Here is an 18,334-nt window from a genome sequence, read left to right on the forward strand (position 1 = left end):
ATGAATTATGAAGGCTTCACGAGGGAGGGGGAGTGGGGAGGGAGGAGGGAAATGAGGAGCCAAGTAGAAGGCAAATGTTTTGAGAATGATGATGGCAACAAATGTACATATGTGCTTGACACAATGGATGAATGTATGGATTGTTATAGGAATTGTACGAGCCCCCAATAAAATGATTAAAAAAAAGAATCAGTTGTTTAAAAAAGAAGAAAGAATCTGTTTTTTAACAGGGTTCATTCTCATTGTAAAGGCTAGGTCATGCAATGAGGGAATTGGCCAGTTTTGCTGTCCTGCTGAGTTTAAATGAGCCATCTCAGAAGCAGGAGAGGAGGAGTGGGATTTCAACGGAGAACAGCCAGAATGGAGTGAATCCTTTGGACCCTGAGATACCAGTGCACATGGACTCTTTTTGACTGAAGGACACAAGGCTATGATACCAGAGAATTGGAGTCAGCAGGGGCAAAACGCAGGAATCAGTAAAGCCTCTGGAGGGCTTTGGGGTAGGAGGATTGCGTGCAGAATGAGGTGCCTTTCAGGCCCTTTTTGGGGGAATTCAAAAACTTGTTTTCTAACTTTAAAGAAATATAAATAAAGAAGAGCTAAGTGCTCCGGGGCTGAGGGTAAGGGGGGGGGGACTGGCGTTTAAGGATGGCACTAAAATTGCTCTTGTAACATTACCTAAGCAAGGTGGCAGGCAGGGGGCTGTGTGACTGAGCGGCTAAGGACCAGGAGATGTACCTGTGAGCACTGCTGAGAAGAGTGTGTCTTGACCAAAACACTGTATCCTTGACATTTCTGATCCCTGTCATCTGTTAACCTCCCTAATAAAACAAATATTCCTGAATATGTGGCCATTGCAGTGAATCATCAAATGTAGCTGTGATGTCGAGAGTGCCATGGGAGAGGACGTTGGTGCCAGAATTGGTAAGAAGGCTGGAGGGTAGAGAAGACATGTCTGCCGTTAGCCTCTTAAGACTCAGCCTTGAACAGGTGGTAGCGCTGATGATGAGTCTCCTCCCTCTTGTTAATTAGAGGTCAGATGTGACTGCCACTTTAATTGCTTACACTATAACAGCAAAAAGGAAAATAAGAGTGTTTTAGGATGAGAACAAGTAACACATGTTTATAATCTGCCGCTATTTAGAGAGGAACGAGATCTGGGCAGTGATTGCGTTTACCAAGATGTCTTGGGAACACTGTTGGTTTTAGCCAACTTGTTTAACAAATAATGTCGAAGGTTGAACAAAATAATTAGTCAGACTGGGCCTCGGATGTCTGTGTTTCCTCTGCCTGAGAGAGGTTGCCAGTCTGAAAACAGTTGCTTTATCGGCACTTGAGGTTCAAATTAGAACCTCCTCCCCAAGACTTCCAGAGCTCCTACTATATGCCAGAAGGCAGAGGTGGTGCAGAAGTAGAATCTTCACCTTCCTTGTGGGAAATCTAGATTGATTCCTAGCCAATGAGCCTCAAGCCCAGCCATCCCTGGTGCTAACCAGGCCTCAGCAGGGCTTCCAAAGAGACAGACTAGGAAAAAGAGCCTGGACAAAAGCTACTGCCCCAATTCAGCCAATGAAGACCCTCTGGATCACAAGGGTCTGCTCTTGTTGTGTAGTTGGGGACCCTGAGTCAAGGGCCTACATGATAGCAGCTAACAGCACTAAATGGAGAACAGATGTAAGTTGTCAGAAATGCAATTTTTCAATCCGTGCCCATGGAAGTGGCAGGTCAAAGTATGACATTGGGCAAATTGCCTGCACAAGATCGCTTTAAAATGTTAACCAGCAAGGAGGTTACTTTGAGGACTAAGGTGCACCTGACCTCAGCCGTGCTATTTTCAGTCATCTTCTATGCGGATGAAAGTCGCACTATGAATAAGTAAGAAGTGACGTCTTTGAAGCGTGGTGTTGGTGAAGAAGGACAGTCAGGATGCTCCAAGGATGGTGAGACTTCATCTTACGTACTTTGGACATGTAGAGGGCCAGTGAAATAGACAAAGGCCCTCAACCGGAGGGAGTGCAGCCATGGCTGCAGCAATGGGCTCACACATACCAACTGTGAGGCTGACACAGGGCTGACCAATGTTTCCTTTTGTTGGACATGGGGTCACTATGAGTCCGAACCACCCTGAGGGCACCTGACCACCACCAGCACCACCGCAGGCCAGGTGCAATTCTAGAGGCCCTGGAGCCTTTGAGAGGAACAGAAGCCTGGGCTTTCGAGGAGCCGGTATTCTATTTGGGGGAATAAGATTATCACTCAAGAGTATACATGCATGTGGCCATATATGGAACGGAGCTAGACAGTGTAGTGCCGACAGCAAAGGTTCCTGGGAGGTTAGTGATGAAAGATAGGGGAAAGCATCTAAGAGAAAATTCTCCAAAATGATGTCTTGAATAGCTGGTAGAGATGGAAGGGAAAAAGGAGACAGGTTTCGTGGATGGAGTCAGACTTGAAACCTGAAGCTATAGCAAAAAAAAAAAAAGAAGAAAGAAAAAAAACATATGTATAGAACCTTTGGAGGAAGGATGGCTCAAGAGGGTGAGAACTTTTACAGGGCTCATTTGGAGAAGCTCCTTTGGAGAAGTCTGGCCAGCTGCAACTAATCCTACCAGGCAATGAATCCCCAGAGAAAATGGACCAATTCTGGCAAGGAATTTCTTGGCCAAAAGTTGGAGACAAAGTGTCCAGCTCTTGTCTGAGGCAAATTCCAGTTTAGAATTGGAAACAGCCTCTGCCTCCCAGGATTTGCTTCCTTCAGCACCCATTACAAAGAGAATACAGGAGTAAGAGCACGCTGTGACTGCCAACTCCAAATCTCCCCACCCCTACCCCACCCCCATCTCCAGCAAAGCCAGGTCCACAGAAGGAATGGAAGAGGCTGCCACCTGTTCGACAGCTTCCCTCACCCACTGGCTTCCAAGATACCCACTCTGATTGGAGACTGGCTAAAGTGGTCAGAGGAACACAGCCAGGAGAAAATGGCCAACCCCATCCACTTATTTCTGTCCTGGCTCATTGCTGGGCATTTCACAGACACTATAGTTGAGTAAATCTGACAGTGGATTTGTTGATACAAGTATAACAAATACAAGGTAAGCGAGCCTTCTATGCTCTAAAATCCACAACCGTCTTTAAGACCTGGGAAGATACCCAAGCCAGGGAAGAATGGGGGCTGCGGGACTCGGGGCTCCGTGATGATGGAATGCCAGAGGTCAACAAGCTCCCTCCCTTTGTGTGCTCCATCCAGCCCCTGGAGAACATGGGTGTCCAGAGAATGCCCGCCCTGGCCTGGGGACAGCAGACAGCAAGAGCCAGATGCCTGAGGGTGGCGGGGTAGCAGTGGCTCCAGTGCAAGCAGACTCTGACCCTGGCCCTGAACTTGCTCCCCCAGCCTCTCAGTCTCCCCCGTTCCCACGTGTTACTTGTGCATTGGACAGGAGTTCCTGCACTCTCCTCAGCTGTCAAAAACAATGGTGCAGACAAAACCACTCCACCACCTTCCATTCTCCCCCCACCCCTGCCGCAGCCACCTCCAGGCCTGTTGCTATAGAGCCTACCTGTATGTCAATAAACAACAGCTGAAGCAAAAAAAAAAAAAAAAGACCTGGGAAGAAAATGGATCCAATGTTAAGATCTTTGAGCGAAGCCCTATCAGTTTCCTCTAGATCGTCCATAGTAGAGTACTAGCATGTCGCAGGTGTTCAAGACATACCTACAAGTTGGCACAAAGATATTTGAATCCCATTCCCAGATACTAGAAGAAAAATGAAGGGCTTACAAAACTGTGCTTTGATCAGGTTCAGAAAAACCCTTCAAAGGTTGTAGGGAGGAGAAAAGAAGTCTCTAAGCCATTTCTTGCAGCAGAGGAGCCCACTTTTTATTGTCTTCTCTATGCTGAGCTTCCACACAAGATTCTGTTCATCTAAACAGGGTTGGAACCCACTACTGTAGACCAAACACTGTCCAGGGTAAGGATGAAATATACAGCGAAATTCAGAGGGATAGAAAAAAAATTATAGCTAGCCAGTTCCAAAGATTCCATTTCAAAGGCTGGCAAAAGGTTACTGTGGAATCTCCAGTGTTGGTGCAGCTAAGGGCTTGGGCTTGGTGGAATGGGAAGAGATGTTGGGTGCTGTCTTTGGACACTTGTCAAAACTAAAGGGAAATTCACTCTAAAATGAGATGGGGCTGAAGAGAAACTACTAAGAAGGAAATGAATGTACCACGATGTCACTAATGGTTGTCTGGATGGTACAATTATAAGTACTTTTCCTTCCTTGTAATTTCATGTACCTTCTTCTTCTCCTATAATGGGCACGTAATAGTTTTGAAGTGGAAGAAAATGTTATATATATATATATATATGTAGAGAGAGAGAGAGAGAGAGAGAGAGAGAGAGAGAGAGAGAGAAAGGAAAAAAACCAGAAAACCAGTAGGGCAAAAGCACAGGAGATGGGAGGGAAGAAGCAGACCATGTTTGGCTTTGGACAGAAGGTGGAGCCCACTGCCTTGTGTTCCCCTAACATGGATCCACTGTGAGACAACATGCGCTCAGTTCTGTCCACCATCCCAGCAGACGAAGAATGTGACTCCTGTGTGCAAAGGCCTCGCCATCTATTTTGGAAGCACATAAAATGAAATGGCCACCTATGTTTTGCCTCCATTGTATCGTCCTCACCAGTGCTTGACACAGTCTGGGGCACAGAGTAAGTGCTCAATAAATGTTTTTTTGAAAAAAAAAAAAAGAGTGCCACACACGAGCTATTTCCCAGAACATAGTACAGAGTAGACATTAGGGTCTACATTGCATGGCACAGAGTGCTGTTGTGTATAAGAACACATCTCTCTGTGGGTGAGCACGTAGATAAAATAAGGTTTCTCTGGAACATAATACGAGAAAACAATGTCTTAAAAGTATTTTTTTCTTTTTAAAAATCATTTTATTGAGGGCTCGTACAATTCTTATCACAATCCATACATCCATTCTTTGTGTCAAGCACATTTGTACATTTGTTGCCATCATCATTCTCAAAACATTTGCTTTCTACTTGAGCCCTTGGTATCAGCTCCTCATTTTTTCCCTTCCCTCCCCCACCCTCCTTCATGAACCCTTGATAACTTATAAATTATTATTATTTTGTCTGACATCTCCCTTCACCCACTTTTCTGTTGTTTGTCCCCCCGGGAGGGGGTTATATGTAGATCCTTGTGATTGGTTTCCCCTTTCTCCCCAACATTGCCTCCACCCTCCCGGTATCGCCACTCTCACCACTGGTCCTGAAGGGATCATCTTCCCTGAATTTCCTGTTTCCAGTTCCTATCTGTACCAGTGTACATCCTCTGGTCTATCCAGATTTGTAAGGTAGAATTGGTATCATGACAGTGGGTGGGAGGAAGCATTTAAGAACTAGAGGAAAGTCGTATGTTATTTTTTTTTTATTTGTACGTTTCATTGTTGCTACTCTGCACTCTGACTGGCTCGTCTCCTTCCCGCGACCCTTCTATAAGGAGATGTCCAGTTACCTACAGATGGGCTTTGAGTCCTCACTCTGCATTCCCCCTCATTCACAATGATAGGATTTTTTTGTTCTTTGATGCCTGATACATGATTCCTTCAACACCTCGTGATCACACAGGCTGGTGTGCTTCTTCCATGTGGGCTTTGTTGCTTCTGAGCTAGATGGCTGCTTGTTTATCTTCAAGCCTTGTCTTAAATGTAATTTATTACCTCTCTACCATCCTCCTTTTTGCAGGCCCCTTTGACACAATGCCCTCCTGGGTACATTGGAGATCTAGATTCTGGTGTGACATTGTCTCTACACCAAAGCTTATAACCTCAAACCAAAGCTCTCCTCAACCCATAAGGCCTAACCTACATAGGCTAAGGGATTGATGCTTTTTTTTTTTTTCATGGCTGCACATATCTTGTCATCCCTCAACCACCTGATTTAGAGCTGGCTGTACCTTGACCCAAGGGAACCTCAATACATGGTGGCATTTGAAGTCCACGGCATGTACATCACTGCAAGCATTCTTGCATGAGACAGGCTGTTCTGGAGCTATGAGGCAGAGCCTAGTAGATGCTCAAAATGCTTCTGTGGATGCACTCACCAGAATTCCACTGATGCCAGGAAAGCCAGGAGCTCCAATGGGGCCCTAAAGAAAGGGATAGGGAAAAGGACTATAAGAGTCAGTCCATCAGATCACCATTAGATCAGTGTGATCGTTCCTGTGATTCCCTGATTCAGGTGTTAAGAAGGACTTTGTAACCTTTCCCCCACCAGTTATTGTATGATTCCCTATTCCAGTTCCAAGGGATCGTTTTACTCTACCTATGATATTGGATATGTCTGCGTTCTGAGACTAGTTCTCATTCTGGGAACTTATAGAGTTGCTAAGCTGGCCACTTCAACGCATCCATCTGCTACCATGCAGCTCTTTCCCGATCTTTGTGGCACAGGTGGCTTACAAGCATTCTGGCCCCTTGCTTCTTAGTCTCTTTGATTGTTTATATTCTCTTTATTTTTCAATTAAGTATCATATGTATTCGAGTATAAGCCGACCTGAATATCCACCAAGGCACCTGATTTTACCACAAAAATGGCATAAAAATGTGTTGAAAAACTCGACTTATACTCGAGAATATACGGTAATTGATTTTTCTCCCAACCGTTTTATTGGTCTATAATTCACATATCATATGACTTGATAGTTCACTCCCATTAAGAAGCATTGGACAATCTTCACCACAATCCTGGATTGTATTCTTGATCTCTACAATCCAGCTGATGGGACTTCTGACCCAGATATGCTTAAAACCCAAATGACTTCCCACCATCCCCAAGCTCACTTGTTTAACGAGTAACTCTCACATTTGCCTGCCATAAGAGTTGCTCCAAAAATGAGCAAAAAGTAGCAGCACACCCTCCAGCTCCTCTCTCATTCGAGTGATGACGCCTGGTGCCAAGGGATTCCGGGATAGTAGTATTTCCATAAATGAGCAGAACTGAGATTGGTACCTCTTAACTTTCCATACGAGTCTCAGGCAGGAGAGAAAAATGAAGCGCTGACACTCTTACCTTCTCTCCTTTCGGTCCATAAGGTCCCAGAGAGCCTGGGGAGCCTCTTTCTCCTTTCAACCCAGACAATCCAGCCAGGCCAGCAAATCCTTCTGGACCTGTGGGACCTTGCATTCCAATTGGTCCAGGTCGGCCCTGAAATAGACAGAAGTAGTGGCCTTCACATTGACATTCCCCCACTTGCCAGACACAAAAAACATGGTCATCACTTGGCGAAATAATTTTGGCTTAGAGATCTGTGAGGCATGCCAAAGTTCCAGACAGGGATCAGAAAAAGGCTATTTTCGGGGCTGCTAAGCTTATTTGGAGGGAACGCATTTTACAAGCACATTTAATAAGATTCATGTGCACCGAGATCCTTCAATTTTGTACTTGGGAGATTAGTTATTCAGCCTGGATGATGTTGTCCTCTTCCTAGTTAATGCCAGGCCATCCATCAGATTGTCACCATAGTGAATGAACAGCATGCTGGAGAGCATCGTGACATTTTCATAACTTGTGTCCAAATGCCCAACCACATCCTTGCAGTGCAGCGCACAGAAAGGCCGGGCCGCATGAACATTGCTCCAGAGAAGGAAGAAGCCAGAGAGCCAAGAGCGGACTCTTTGGTGGACCCTGTCGATGCACCTGGAACCAGCTATTCATAGATACACATGCGTGCGCGTGCACGTGTGCACACACATACACACGGTTTATTTGCTCTCTTCTCTCCTCACCCCCTCCCTGCATCTGTCCACTTTGAATGTGTAAAATCCAAGGAGCCTGAACATATCCATTAAGTATCAATTATGATAGCAAGAGGGAGCACCCTGAAATTTTGAATGCCCTGCTTGTAAAGTGTCAGGTAACAATTAAATCTGAGAGTTCAGGCTGACATTTTCAAGCTGACGGAGACAGTGAATTAACCCCAGTAGGTGCAACCGAGGTGGGCTAGTCTATCATTTAGAACAAATCCCTGTAGAGACTGAAATTTTCTTGGCAGCAAAATGAAAACCATTAGTACTGTGAATTACCTCTCAGAAACCACAACACGATCTCAGGTAGAAAGCCAATTTCCTTAAATGCCTCCATCTCTACCTCTCGGCCCCCTTTCTTGACTGTCCCCTATCTCCTACTGTTCAGCGAGACCAAAAAAAAAAAAAAAAATCAAGTAAACACAACAAACCTCTGACGAAGGCCCATTAAACATGCCCTTTAATATCCAGTCGCCTTCAAGATTTACTTCTTAAAAGGCCCAAAGCATGACTGATGCACGTAGTGGCCACCAGTTGTGTACCATTTTCAAATGTCAGTTAGACCCATAAGACCCAGGACTCTTGCAAATCAGGAAGAGATGCTCTGCCCACGGAGATGCAATTCTCTGAGACAACACCCACCAATCAACCGTCCCCAACATCAGGCCCGTGGCCTGCAGGTTATAGGTTGCAAGTGCTTTCATAGGCCTTCCTGCTTAGGAAGGAAGACGCCCTGGGGATGGTGTCAGAGAAGCGCTGGATTGGTGAATGAAGGGTTGGAGATTCAAACCCATCACTCTGCTCTCTGGGAGAAAGATGAAACCAACTCCCTGCTCTGTTTCTAGAGCGATTTAAAGCCTCAGAAACCCTACGAGGGTTGTTAGTAGTCAGAATGAGTGCTCAGGTTTATTCTGGTACTTTTGACAAAAACCAATCCGTGGAAAGAAACGAAGGCAAAAAGAGAAAGAACGAGACTTTTTAAAGAAACAATACTACGGAGAGGGCCTTGTAGTAGGTTAGTGAAGTTGTCTTCAAATGTGGATATAGCCAGCATATGTACAAATATGCTTGTTATGATTGATATATGGATTGTTATAAGAGCTGTAAGAGCCCCCAATAAAATGATCATAAAAAGTGTGGGCCTAGCTTTCAAGACTAATGTACTCCAAAGGACTGTGAACCATACCAGTCTGGAACAGATCGGAAGTGTGGGAGAAGCGCAGAGAGGAATTGACCTTGGAGGGCATGTGGAATTCTTACTTTCTGTCCGTGGTTTCGGGGTGCAGAGTCATGGGCCCAACTGGAGAGAACCAAGTGGACCCCAGTTGAAGTGGGCATAGAAAAGCCAGGCTGGAAAGTTGAAGACTTGATGTGGTAGGAAATAGGGACCCCAGAGAGGTTGAGGAACAGGGGAATAGCAATTTTTCCAAGCTGAAATTCATCAACATGCATTCAAGAGAACAAATGTGTGTCAGCGTGAGGCCAGAGCAGCCTGCCTGAGGCTGGAACAAGGGAAGCAGATAAGAACCAGCTGTTGGGGAAGAGGGGATTCCTTGGTGGGAGGATGGGGGGCAGAGGATGTGTGTCCGAGGTCATGTTATTGCTAGAAGAGATGATCCAGTCAGGGCACTGACGCTCGACCCAAAGCTGAGTCCTAACCAAAAGCGTTCCCACATCAAGGGATAGGGAGTATGGGCAGAGGGGTGGGACTGGAGATCCTGGTAAAATATGTGACATCGACTGAGACAGTGGGTGGTAGGGTGGCCCAATTCCCATCACGCCCACAATATGAGAGGAGTTGAGCTGTGCCCCAGTGGGTACAGGGGCTGGCACCGTCCAGATCCTGTCCCTGGTTGTTGCGAGTATGGGGTGCAAAAGGATAAGCAAGGATGCTTGGGAATGTGGCAAATTCCAGGACTGAACGTTACAGGAAACCTTATTCCATCCAGACAAGGCAAAATTCCACGGCCTGCTTCTTTTCTCTTGGCTGGTATGTGTGTGTGTGTGTGGCGGGGGAGGGGGGCATGTGGAATTTGCCACGTAGTCACACAGCCAAGGAGCTGAAAGTGAGTCTCTTAAGAACTCATGGCCTGCGTTTTTTTAAAAAATTCCCATTCTTTTTCCAAAAGGGTCCTTGAAGGGAAAGTGGGTGCCCCTTGGGGGAACGTGTAGTTCTTCGAGGCTGGCCCCAGGTATTTGAGCTGGTAGGCATGACAGCACTTTGGCTACAACTTGTACAGGCTCGGCGGGTCTGTGGGCTATGGCTCCTGGCTTCCAAGGCAGTGCTGATGGAGAACTGCCTCCTCAGCGTGGTTCCAGGTCCTTCTGCGTATTCTGTAGTCATAGGACACGAGAGAAGGGCATGCAGCCCTTTCAGACAGTTGCATTGAGCATCACGAACAAATGAAGATGGTAAAAGAAAAAGATGAGACGTGTGTGTTCGTGTGTGTGTTTTGGGGTGGGACTGGGGGAAGGATTGAAGGAGTCCTGTAAACAGGGATAGAAACTCCCAGGGGGACAGTTCTGTCCTATCTTGTAGGGTCGCTACAAGTCTGACATGGAGGGGTTTTTTGTTGTTGTGTTTGAGTTTTGGTAGCACTATGGGCTATGCATTGGGCTGAGAACCACACGGTCAGCAGTTCAAACTCACCAGGTGTTCCATGGAAAAAAGACAAGGCTGTCTCCTTCGGTGAAGATTCACAGCCTTGGAAGCCTTATATAGGGTCACTCGGAGTCAGGGTCAACTCGAGGGCAAGTGACTTTGGGGTTGTTTCATCAGCCAACACTAGATTGGCTTGCTCTGTGGTGATAGCTGGGTGGTGTTTAAAAAATTATTTTTTCTTGTCTTGTTTCCATGCACAGGGCTTCTGACTCAGTGCCTGGTGCCTGGTGTATTTCACACTAAGTTAATGAGGACCCGCTTTTTGTTTTGTTTTGTTTTTCCCCAAAGGCGCCATCAACGTCACTTTTCGGAATGGTCAGCAGAGGGCAGTGTGAGATCATAGAGGCTACCGATAAACAGGTGGCTAGGTGGGCTTCTGTGATTCCAGAGAAAAAGAAATCAAACTACTGTCAGCGAAGTCATAGAATGTGTGAGCTGGAAGGCTTCTCTGTGACCCCCCTCCCCACCCAAATCCAGGCTTTAATTTATACATGGGAGTTGGAATGAAACCGAGGGAGGGGTAAGGAATTGGTTAGGTCAAACAGCAAGTGGGGTAGGGCTGGGACTCAAACCAGGCAACCTGCTGTCTGCTCCTAACTGTTTCCATGTTTTCCAGTGGCAGATTTCCTAGGGGGTCCTCATGGCGGCCCTCCCTCCTGCCCTCTGGGTCCGCCAGATGCTCACATCATCTTTCTCCCTAACCCGGGTAGTTTCACAGAACCAATCTGAAACACTATCCCTGTTTGGCCTGCCAGCAGAATTTCAATGGGCTTGGACCAATGCCCTGCCCTGATACATGTCATTTATTTTGGCAAATAGACCCAGACGGGGCAGAAGGGACTCCTCCAAGTCTTTCCAACAAGCGATCCTGCCTCCATCTGCTAGGGATTTTAAATATGCACAGCAGGGTCGACTTCTTAAGGGAATGAGCTGGGACTTGTGCCTAAGCTGGCTGCCTCTCCTGGCTCTCTGGTGGGTGGGGGTCAGGATACAGGTTTAAGGTCACCTTTGATCAGACCACAGGAGCTGCCCTGGTGGCATCATGATTACTCGTTGGACTGTGATGCGAAAGGTCAGCAGTTGGAAACTACCAGCCCTTCCGTAAGGGAGAGACAGAGTCTTCTACTCTCTCAAAGAGTTCTAGTCTTGGGAACTCCCAGAGGCAGCTCTACCCTGTCCTATAGGGTCGCTAGGAGTTGGCATTGCCCTGACAGCAGTGAGTTTGGTTTGGCTTTGATCAGAGCACACCCGCAACCCCAGGTAAATAAGGTATGAAAGGGCCCATGTATTAAGTAGCACACATCTGTGGAAATGCCATCTAGGAATCGTCGTGCACAAAGGCCAGAGCAGCATTGCAGGAAGGAATGTGAAGTTGAGGGGAAGGCTTAGTTTCTCACTCCTGGGCCCCTTCCTGCCTTTTCACGCCTTCCTCAAGATTCCAGGGTCCATCTCCCATACAATCCAAATGCAGTTGTTCCTCAGGAAGAGTCTGCCACGCATTCTCAGGGAGGCATAAATGACTCCCAGCAGCTTAGTTCAACGAGATTGGTACATTAGCCGAGAGCAAAGCCATCGGATGAAAATAATGTTTTGAAGAAGGAAGAGAGAGGATGTGCACAGAGGATTTGGCTATATCCCAGGAGGTGGTGTGGTGCTGGTTAAGTGGTATGGTGCAGACTCTTGGGTCACACTGACCTGGAGGCAGATTTTGTCACTGCCATTTAATAGCTACATGACGTTGGGTTAGTATCTAAATCACCAGGGGTTCTGAGGGGAGGACAGCAGTTCTTGTACAGGATTATTGTGAGCATTATGTAAAACCCTAGAGCTAGAAACTCAAGAGGCCTCCAGGACGCCCTCCTCTTCCTTTGTCTCCCACACATATTCCATTAGCAAAGACTGTCAACTCTGCCTCCAAATGCATCTCAAACATCACTGGTCTGTCTTTCTCTAGTCTGGCTTAACTCTCCCCACCACGCTGCCCTGAAGAGTGCGGGTGACAGAGTGGGTTATCCCTGGGCTGCTAATAGCCATGTCTGGAGTTTGAAACCGACAGCTGCTCTGAAGGAGAAACATTAGGCTTAAGGAGAAAAATTAGGCTTTCGACTCCAGTGTGGTTTACCGCCTCAGAAACGCACAGGGGCAGGTCTACTCTGTTCTATAGGGTTGTTATGCGTTGGCATCGACTGGATGGCAGTGAGAACATGCTGCCCCAGGGACTTTGTATATGTTAGCCCCTTTTCGTCTTCTAGCCCCCAATCAAGTGATCAGCTTCTCTAGAGAGCTTTTGGGGATTACTATTATCTTATACTGGGGGCTGTTGTTGTTAGGTGGCATCTAGTCAGTTCCGATCTTTAGCGACCCTACGCACACCAGAAGGAAACACTGTTCGGTCTGGCGCCATCTTCGCAATGATTCCAATGGCTCAGTCCATTGTTGCAGCCACTGTGTCAATCCATCTCGTTGAGGGTCTTCCTTGTCTTCCCTGGCCTTCCACTTTACCAAGCATGTCCTTGGCCAGGGACTGGTTTCTCCTGGCAGTATGTCTAAAGCATGTAAGATAAAGCCTTGTCCTCCTCGCCTCTAAGCAGCACTCTGATCATACTTCCTGGTTTGTCCTTTCAGCAGTCCATGGTACTTTCAATGTTCTTCTCCGGCACCACCATTCAAGTGCATCCAGTGTTCTTTGGTCCTCCTTATTCAAAGTCCGACTTTCACATGTATCTGATGCAATGGAAAATACCACTGCTTGTGTCGGCTGCACCTGGGTCCTCAAAACAACACCTGTTTTGTTTGTTTGTTTTTAAATCATTTTATTGGGGGCTCTTACAACTCTTGTTACAAACCATACATCAATTGTATCTGACATATTTGTACATATATTCCATCGTTCTTTTCTTTTTTAATCATTTTAGTGGGGGCTTGTACAATTCTTATCACAATCCATACATCCATCCATTGTGTCAAGCACATATGTACATTTGTGGCCATCATCATTCTCAAAACATTTGCCTTCTACTTGAGCCCTTAATATCAGCTGCTCATTTCCCCCCTCCCTCCCCACTGCCCTCTCCCTCATGAACCCTTTCATAATTCATAAATTACTATTGTTTTGTCATATGTTACACTGTCTGACGTCTCCCCCCGCACTCTTCCCTGCTGTCCATCTCCCAGGGAGGAGGCTATATGTAGATTCTTGTAATCGGTTCCCCCTTTCTACCCCACATTCCCTCTACCCTCCAGGCATCGCCACTCTCACCACTGGTCCTGAAGGGGTCATCTGCCCTGGATTCCCTGTGTTTCCAGTTGCTATCTGTATCAATGTACATCCTCTGGTCTAGCCAGATTTGTAAGGTAGCACTGGGATCATGATAGTGGGGGGGAGGAAGCATTTAAGAACTAGAGGAAAGTTATATGATTCATCGTTGCTACCCTGCACCCTCACTGGCTCATCTCCTCCCCACAGCCCTTCAGTAAGGGAATGTCCAGTTGCCTACTGATGGGCTTTGAGTCTCCACTCTGCACTCACCCACCTTAACAATGATATGATTTTTTTGTTCTTTGATACTTGATACCTGATCCCTTCGACAGCTCGTGGTCACACATGCTGGTGTGCTTCTTCCATGTCGGCTTTGTTGCTTCTGAGCTAGTTGACCGCTTGTTTATCTTCAAGCCTTTAAGACCCCAGACGCTATATCTTTTGATAGCCGGCCAACATCAGCTTTCTTCACCACAGCTTATGCACACGTTTGTCTTCAGTGATTGTATCAGGAAGGTGATCACCCACTGATATGAGTTTTAGTTCTTTGATGTCCGATAACTGGTCCCTTCTACACCTCGTGGTCAGACAGGCTGGTGTGCTTCTTCCATGTGGGCTTTGATGCTTCTCCGCTAGATGGCTGCTTGTTTATATTCAAGTCTTTAAGACCCCAGATGCTATATCTTCTGCTAGCCGGGCACCATCAGCTTTCTTCACCACATTTGCTTATGTTCACATTTTTCTTCAGCAATCGTGTCAGGAAGGTGTGCATCCTGGAATGCCAATTTAATAGAACAACGTGTTCTTGCATTGAGTAACTTCTTGAGTGGAGGCCCAATGTCCATCTGCTGCCTTAATACTAAACCTATAAATATATGCACATAGATCTGTTTCCCCACACTCTTACATAAATATATTTACATATGTACATTCCAGTCTTAAAACCTCTATACATACCCTCTGTCACCTAGTTCTTTCTTCTAGTTCCCTTTATTTTCGTCTGATCCCACTATCATGCTCAGCCTTCATTTGGGTTTCAGTAATTTCTCTTGGTTACATTGCCCTTGCTGAATCCCTACCAGGCCTCTCACACCCTCCTTGCCATTGACTTTGGATCACTTGTTGCCCCCCTGTCCCTGGAAAACAACACCTTTGCTTTTCCATATTCTAAAGAGACCTTGTCCAGCAGATTTACTTAATGTGACATACCTGTTGACTGCTGCTTCCATGAGCTGGATTGTGGATCCCAAGCAAGAAAAAGACCTAGACAATTTCACCCTTTTCTCCATTTATCGTGATGCTGCATATTGGCCCAGTTGTGAGGATGTTGGTCTTCCTTACAGGGGGTTGTGATCCATGCTGAGGGCTTCAGTCCTTGATCTTCATCAACAAGTGCTTCCAGTCCTCCTTGCTATCAGCCACCAAGGTTGTGTCATCTACATATCACAGGTTGTTAAGCCTTCCTGCAATCTCGATGCCAAATTCTTCTTCAAATAATTCAGCTTCTCAGATGATTTGCTCAGACTGGGGGCTAGGTGATCTGTTAACATGCCTATATTGCCAACAGACTGAGACCCTTGAGGACAAGATGCATGCCTTCCTCCCAAGTGCATTGTCTGTGCTAAGTACAGGACCTGGTATGCAGTGGGAACCCAGTAATTGTTTGGTAAGTGTATGGAGAAATGGATGAATGAATGTATCTGTTGTTGTCTGCAAGGGAGCCAAAAATAGAGTTCAGGTTGATGTGAGAAATATATTCTGCAAATGCTTACAAAAGGAAACAGCCAGATTTCTGCTCCTGAACATTTTGAAAGCTCCAGTGAGAATGAAACAAGTTATATACCCCAAACTTTGTGGCAGGTTGAGGGGGTCATTCTCAAGTTTTACAATGATAGGATCACCTTCAAACCATGGGATACAAGGGAGCAGGATTCACAGGAAATAGTTTATATTTCTCCAACATATTATCAGACCATCAATTGTTGCCTTCATTGGGAGGTGTTGGATCAAGTAAGCCCCCTCCCCCAAGGTTTTGACCTCTATTGCTTATCTAAATGGCCCTGTTTCCCCCTTCCTTAATGAGGATCATCCTGAATAATTAACAGGCCTTTCACTGGGCCCAGGACTTAGATAAGTAACATGTTTAAAAAGAAAGTACTATAGGGGAGGAGGCTGTTACACCTTGGATCCCCTTTAATAAACAAAATCTTAACAAACTGTTATCTTCCAGGGTTTGATGAACAGCAGACTAACACCTTTACCTTATCCAATCCGCACACTGAGAAGCTAAGCAGCACAGGGTTCGAGCTACGTATATTCTTTGGAACCCTAGATAATTGCACCAGAGCACAGTCAAGCCCCATCTGATCACAGGACTTAAGAAAAGAGAGCAGCAAAAGACCTTGGAAATCGCCAACTACCCAGGGGAGAAACTGAAGCGCAGAAAGGGAAAGAGACTTCCCCAAGATCTTACAAGATCAGCGTCAGATCTTTAAAGCCCGATACCATAATACATTTTTGAGCATCGAAAGAAAGAAGTGGTCTTCTTCTGATGTTGTTTCTGGGCATTTTTTGTTCCCTGAGATGGGAGTGCAACTGCTTTGGTTGCTATTCCGATTGGAATCTACCTGTGCAGCAACTATAGATGGAGGCCAGGCCTAGGGTAACAATGGTGATTAAGAGATAATACCTGCATGCATGACCTTTATAGTCTTATTGTCCTTTGAAAAGGGATGCTGCCCAGCCCATAACCAATCAATATTTTTAAATCCTATGATCTGGTTTCGGACTAGGCAAGTAGGCAGATATGTGTGTGTAGGGGCAGGAAGGAGAGAAGAATGTTTAAAGTGCCAAGGCTTTGTGCTCGGCCATGAAAGCAGTACGGCCCGATGTTCCTTCATCTCACATACCTCGGGCACGCTGTGAGGAGAGACTCTGCCCTGGAGGAGGTCATCATGCTGGGTAAAGTGGAGGGGCAGCGAAAGAGGGAAGCCCTCAAGGAGATGGACTGTCACCGTGGTGGCAACAATGAGCTCAGGCATAAGAATAATTGTGAGGATGGCACAGGACCATACAATGTTTCCTTCTGTTGTGCATAGGGTTGCTATGGGTTGGAACTGACTTGATGGATGCTAACAGAGGCAGGGAGAGGGTAGTATAGAAAGAATAATACTGCATGATCCATGCCCTGAAGGGGCATTTAAACTTGTTATGGGGCATAAGAGGCAGTTGGATATAAGGTCATACACAATGATTAACAAAATTATACCATATACAACCATAAATCCAAACCAAATCTACTGTCTTTGAGTTGATTTTCAACTCATAGCAGAGATGAACTATGCCATGTGGTTTCCAAAGCTGTGGTCTTTGTGGATGCAGACTGCCACATCTTTTCCCTACGGAGTGGTTGGTGGGTTCAAATTACTGACCCTTCGGTTAGTAGACAGGTGTTTACCTGCAGTGCCACTGCAGGGGCAGTGAAGTATTTAACGTGGCTCTACTAGCCAAAGTCTCTGTAACACCCACCAAACGACCAGTCCCGGCATGGGTGTGGTGAAAAGGTAAAGGGGCAGAGACACCAATCAGATTCTCCGGTGAGTAATTATGAACAGGAGTCACTGGAGTGCCATCCTGCTGTGTGTACATGGAGCTCCCAAAGAGCAGGAGCAGGGAACCCATTACCAGCAAGAGCCAGGCCGCTCCTCCTCTGGACCTGAGATTCCCTGCACAGTGAAGCTACTAGATCCAGAAGACAGCTCTACCATCAGCAGGGCAGTAGCAGGACCAGGAGCCAGAGCATGGACCAGTGTGGTCGACTTTCTAGCCCACAGAGAAAGTAAAGCTGAGTGCTTGTGCACAGGAGGCTGGGTTGGAAGTGGGTACCTCTGGCACTTAATTCAGGGATCTAGGTTTGCTCACCCACTAGGCTCGAGCTGATGGCCTTCGATGGAGGCTTACCTCAGAGTGGCATGGCGCCTGGGCATTGAATTGCAGCCCCGAAAGAACTTCGGAACATGTCCTAATGAACACCCTGGTCCCGGGCATTTCTCACTAGCATTACAACTAGTTAAGTTTCTTAATAAACTGATTAATTATAAATTTTGCTTGCAAATTCTGGGTAGGCATCGCCATGCATACTACCACCTAGACAGAAAGTAGAGAAAGCTACTTAAGACAGCCACCAGGGCACCTCATAGACACCCAATACAAGAGGCATTCAAAAATGTGTGAGCTCACAAGGTGGCAGTGGAACAAGAAAACAGCTCCTGAAGCAATAGGGAATGCATGCCAAATATGGAGAAGTACATGCTGGAAGGAATGAGCAAGTTATGTAAGCCAAAGGGAGTCAGGAGCTGCGTCTGGCTGGAGTGGAGGAGAGGCGGAAGGGAATAGGTGGGCAAGGGCAGACAAAGCTAGCAGGTGGAAGCTTTTGCATGCTGAGAAGGCCACTCTAACTCACTAGCTAAGTTTTTTTCTTTTTTCCCCCGTTTCTATTTTTCTTATTTTTTTCTAATCATTTTATTAGGGGCTCATACAACTCTTATCACAATCCATACATACATCAATTGTGTAAAGCGCATTTGTACATTCATTGCCC

General features: G+C 46.3%; 1 protein-coding gene across 4 annotated transcripts in view; it reads right to left on the reverse strand.

Moving 5' to 3' along the window:
- The window catches only part of COL4A6 (collagen type IV alpha 6 chain), a 426,646-nt gene that overhangs the window by 97,972 nt on the left and 310,340 nt on the right, over positions 1-18,334 (reverse strand). For all 4 annotated transcript variants that reach the window (XM_045298535.1, XM_045298533.1, XM_045298532.1 and 1 more), the window contains exons 4-5: positions 7,080-7,214; positions 6,112-6,156 (exon numbers count right to left, since the gene is read on the reverse strand). In XM_045298535.1, coding sequence (XP_045154470.1) covers positions 6,112-6,156; positions 7,080-7,214 — 180 coding nt within the window. The remainder of the gene's footprint in view (positions 1-6,111; positions 6,157-7,079; positions 7,215-18,334) is intronic.

This window comes from Echinops telfairi, unplaced genomic scaffold (genome assembly GCF_000313985.2).
Source record: "Echinops telfairi isolate 266 unplaced genomic scaffold, ASM31398v2 ScPeMD7_7427;HRSCAF=8465, whole genome shotgun sequence".
Lineage (NCBI taxonomy): Eukaryota > Metazoa > Chordata > Mammalia > Afrosoricida > Tenrecidae > Echinops > Echinops telfairi.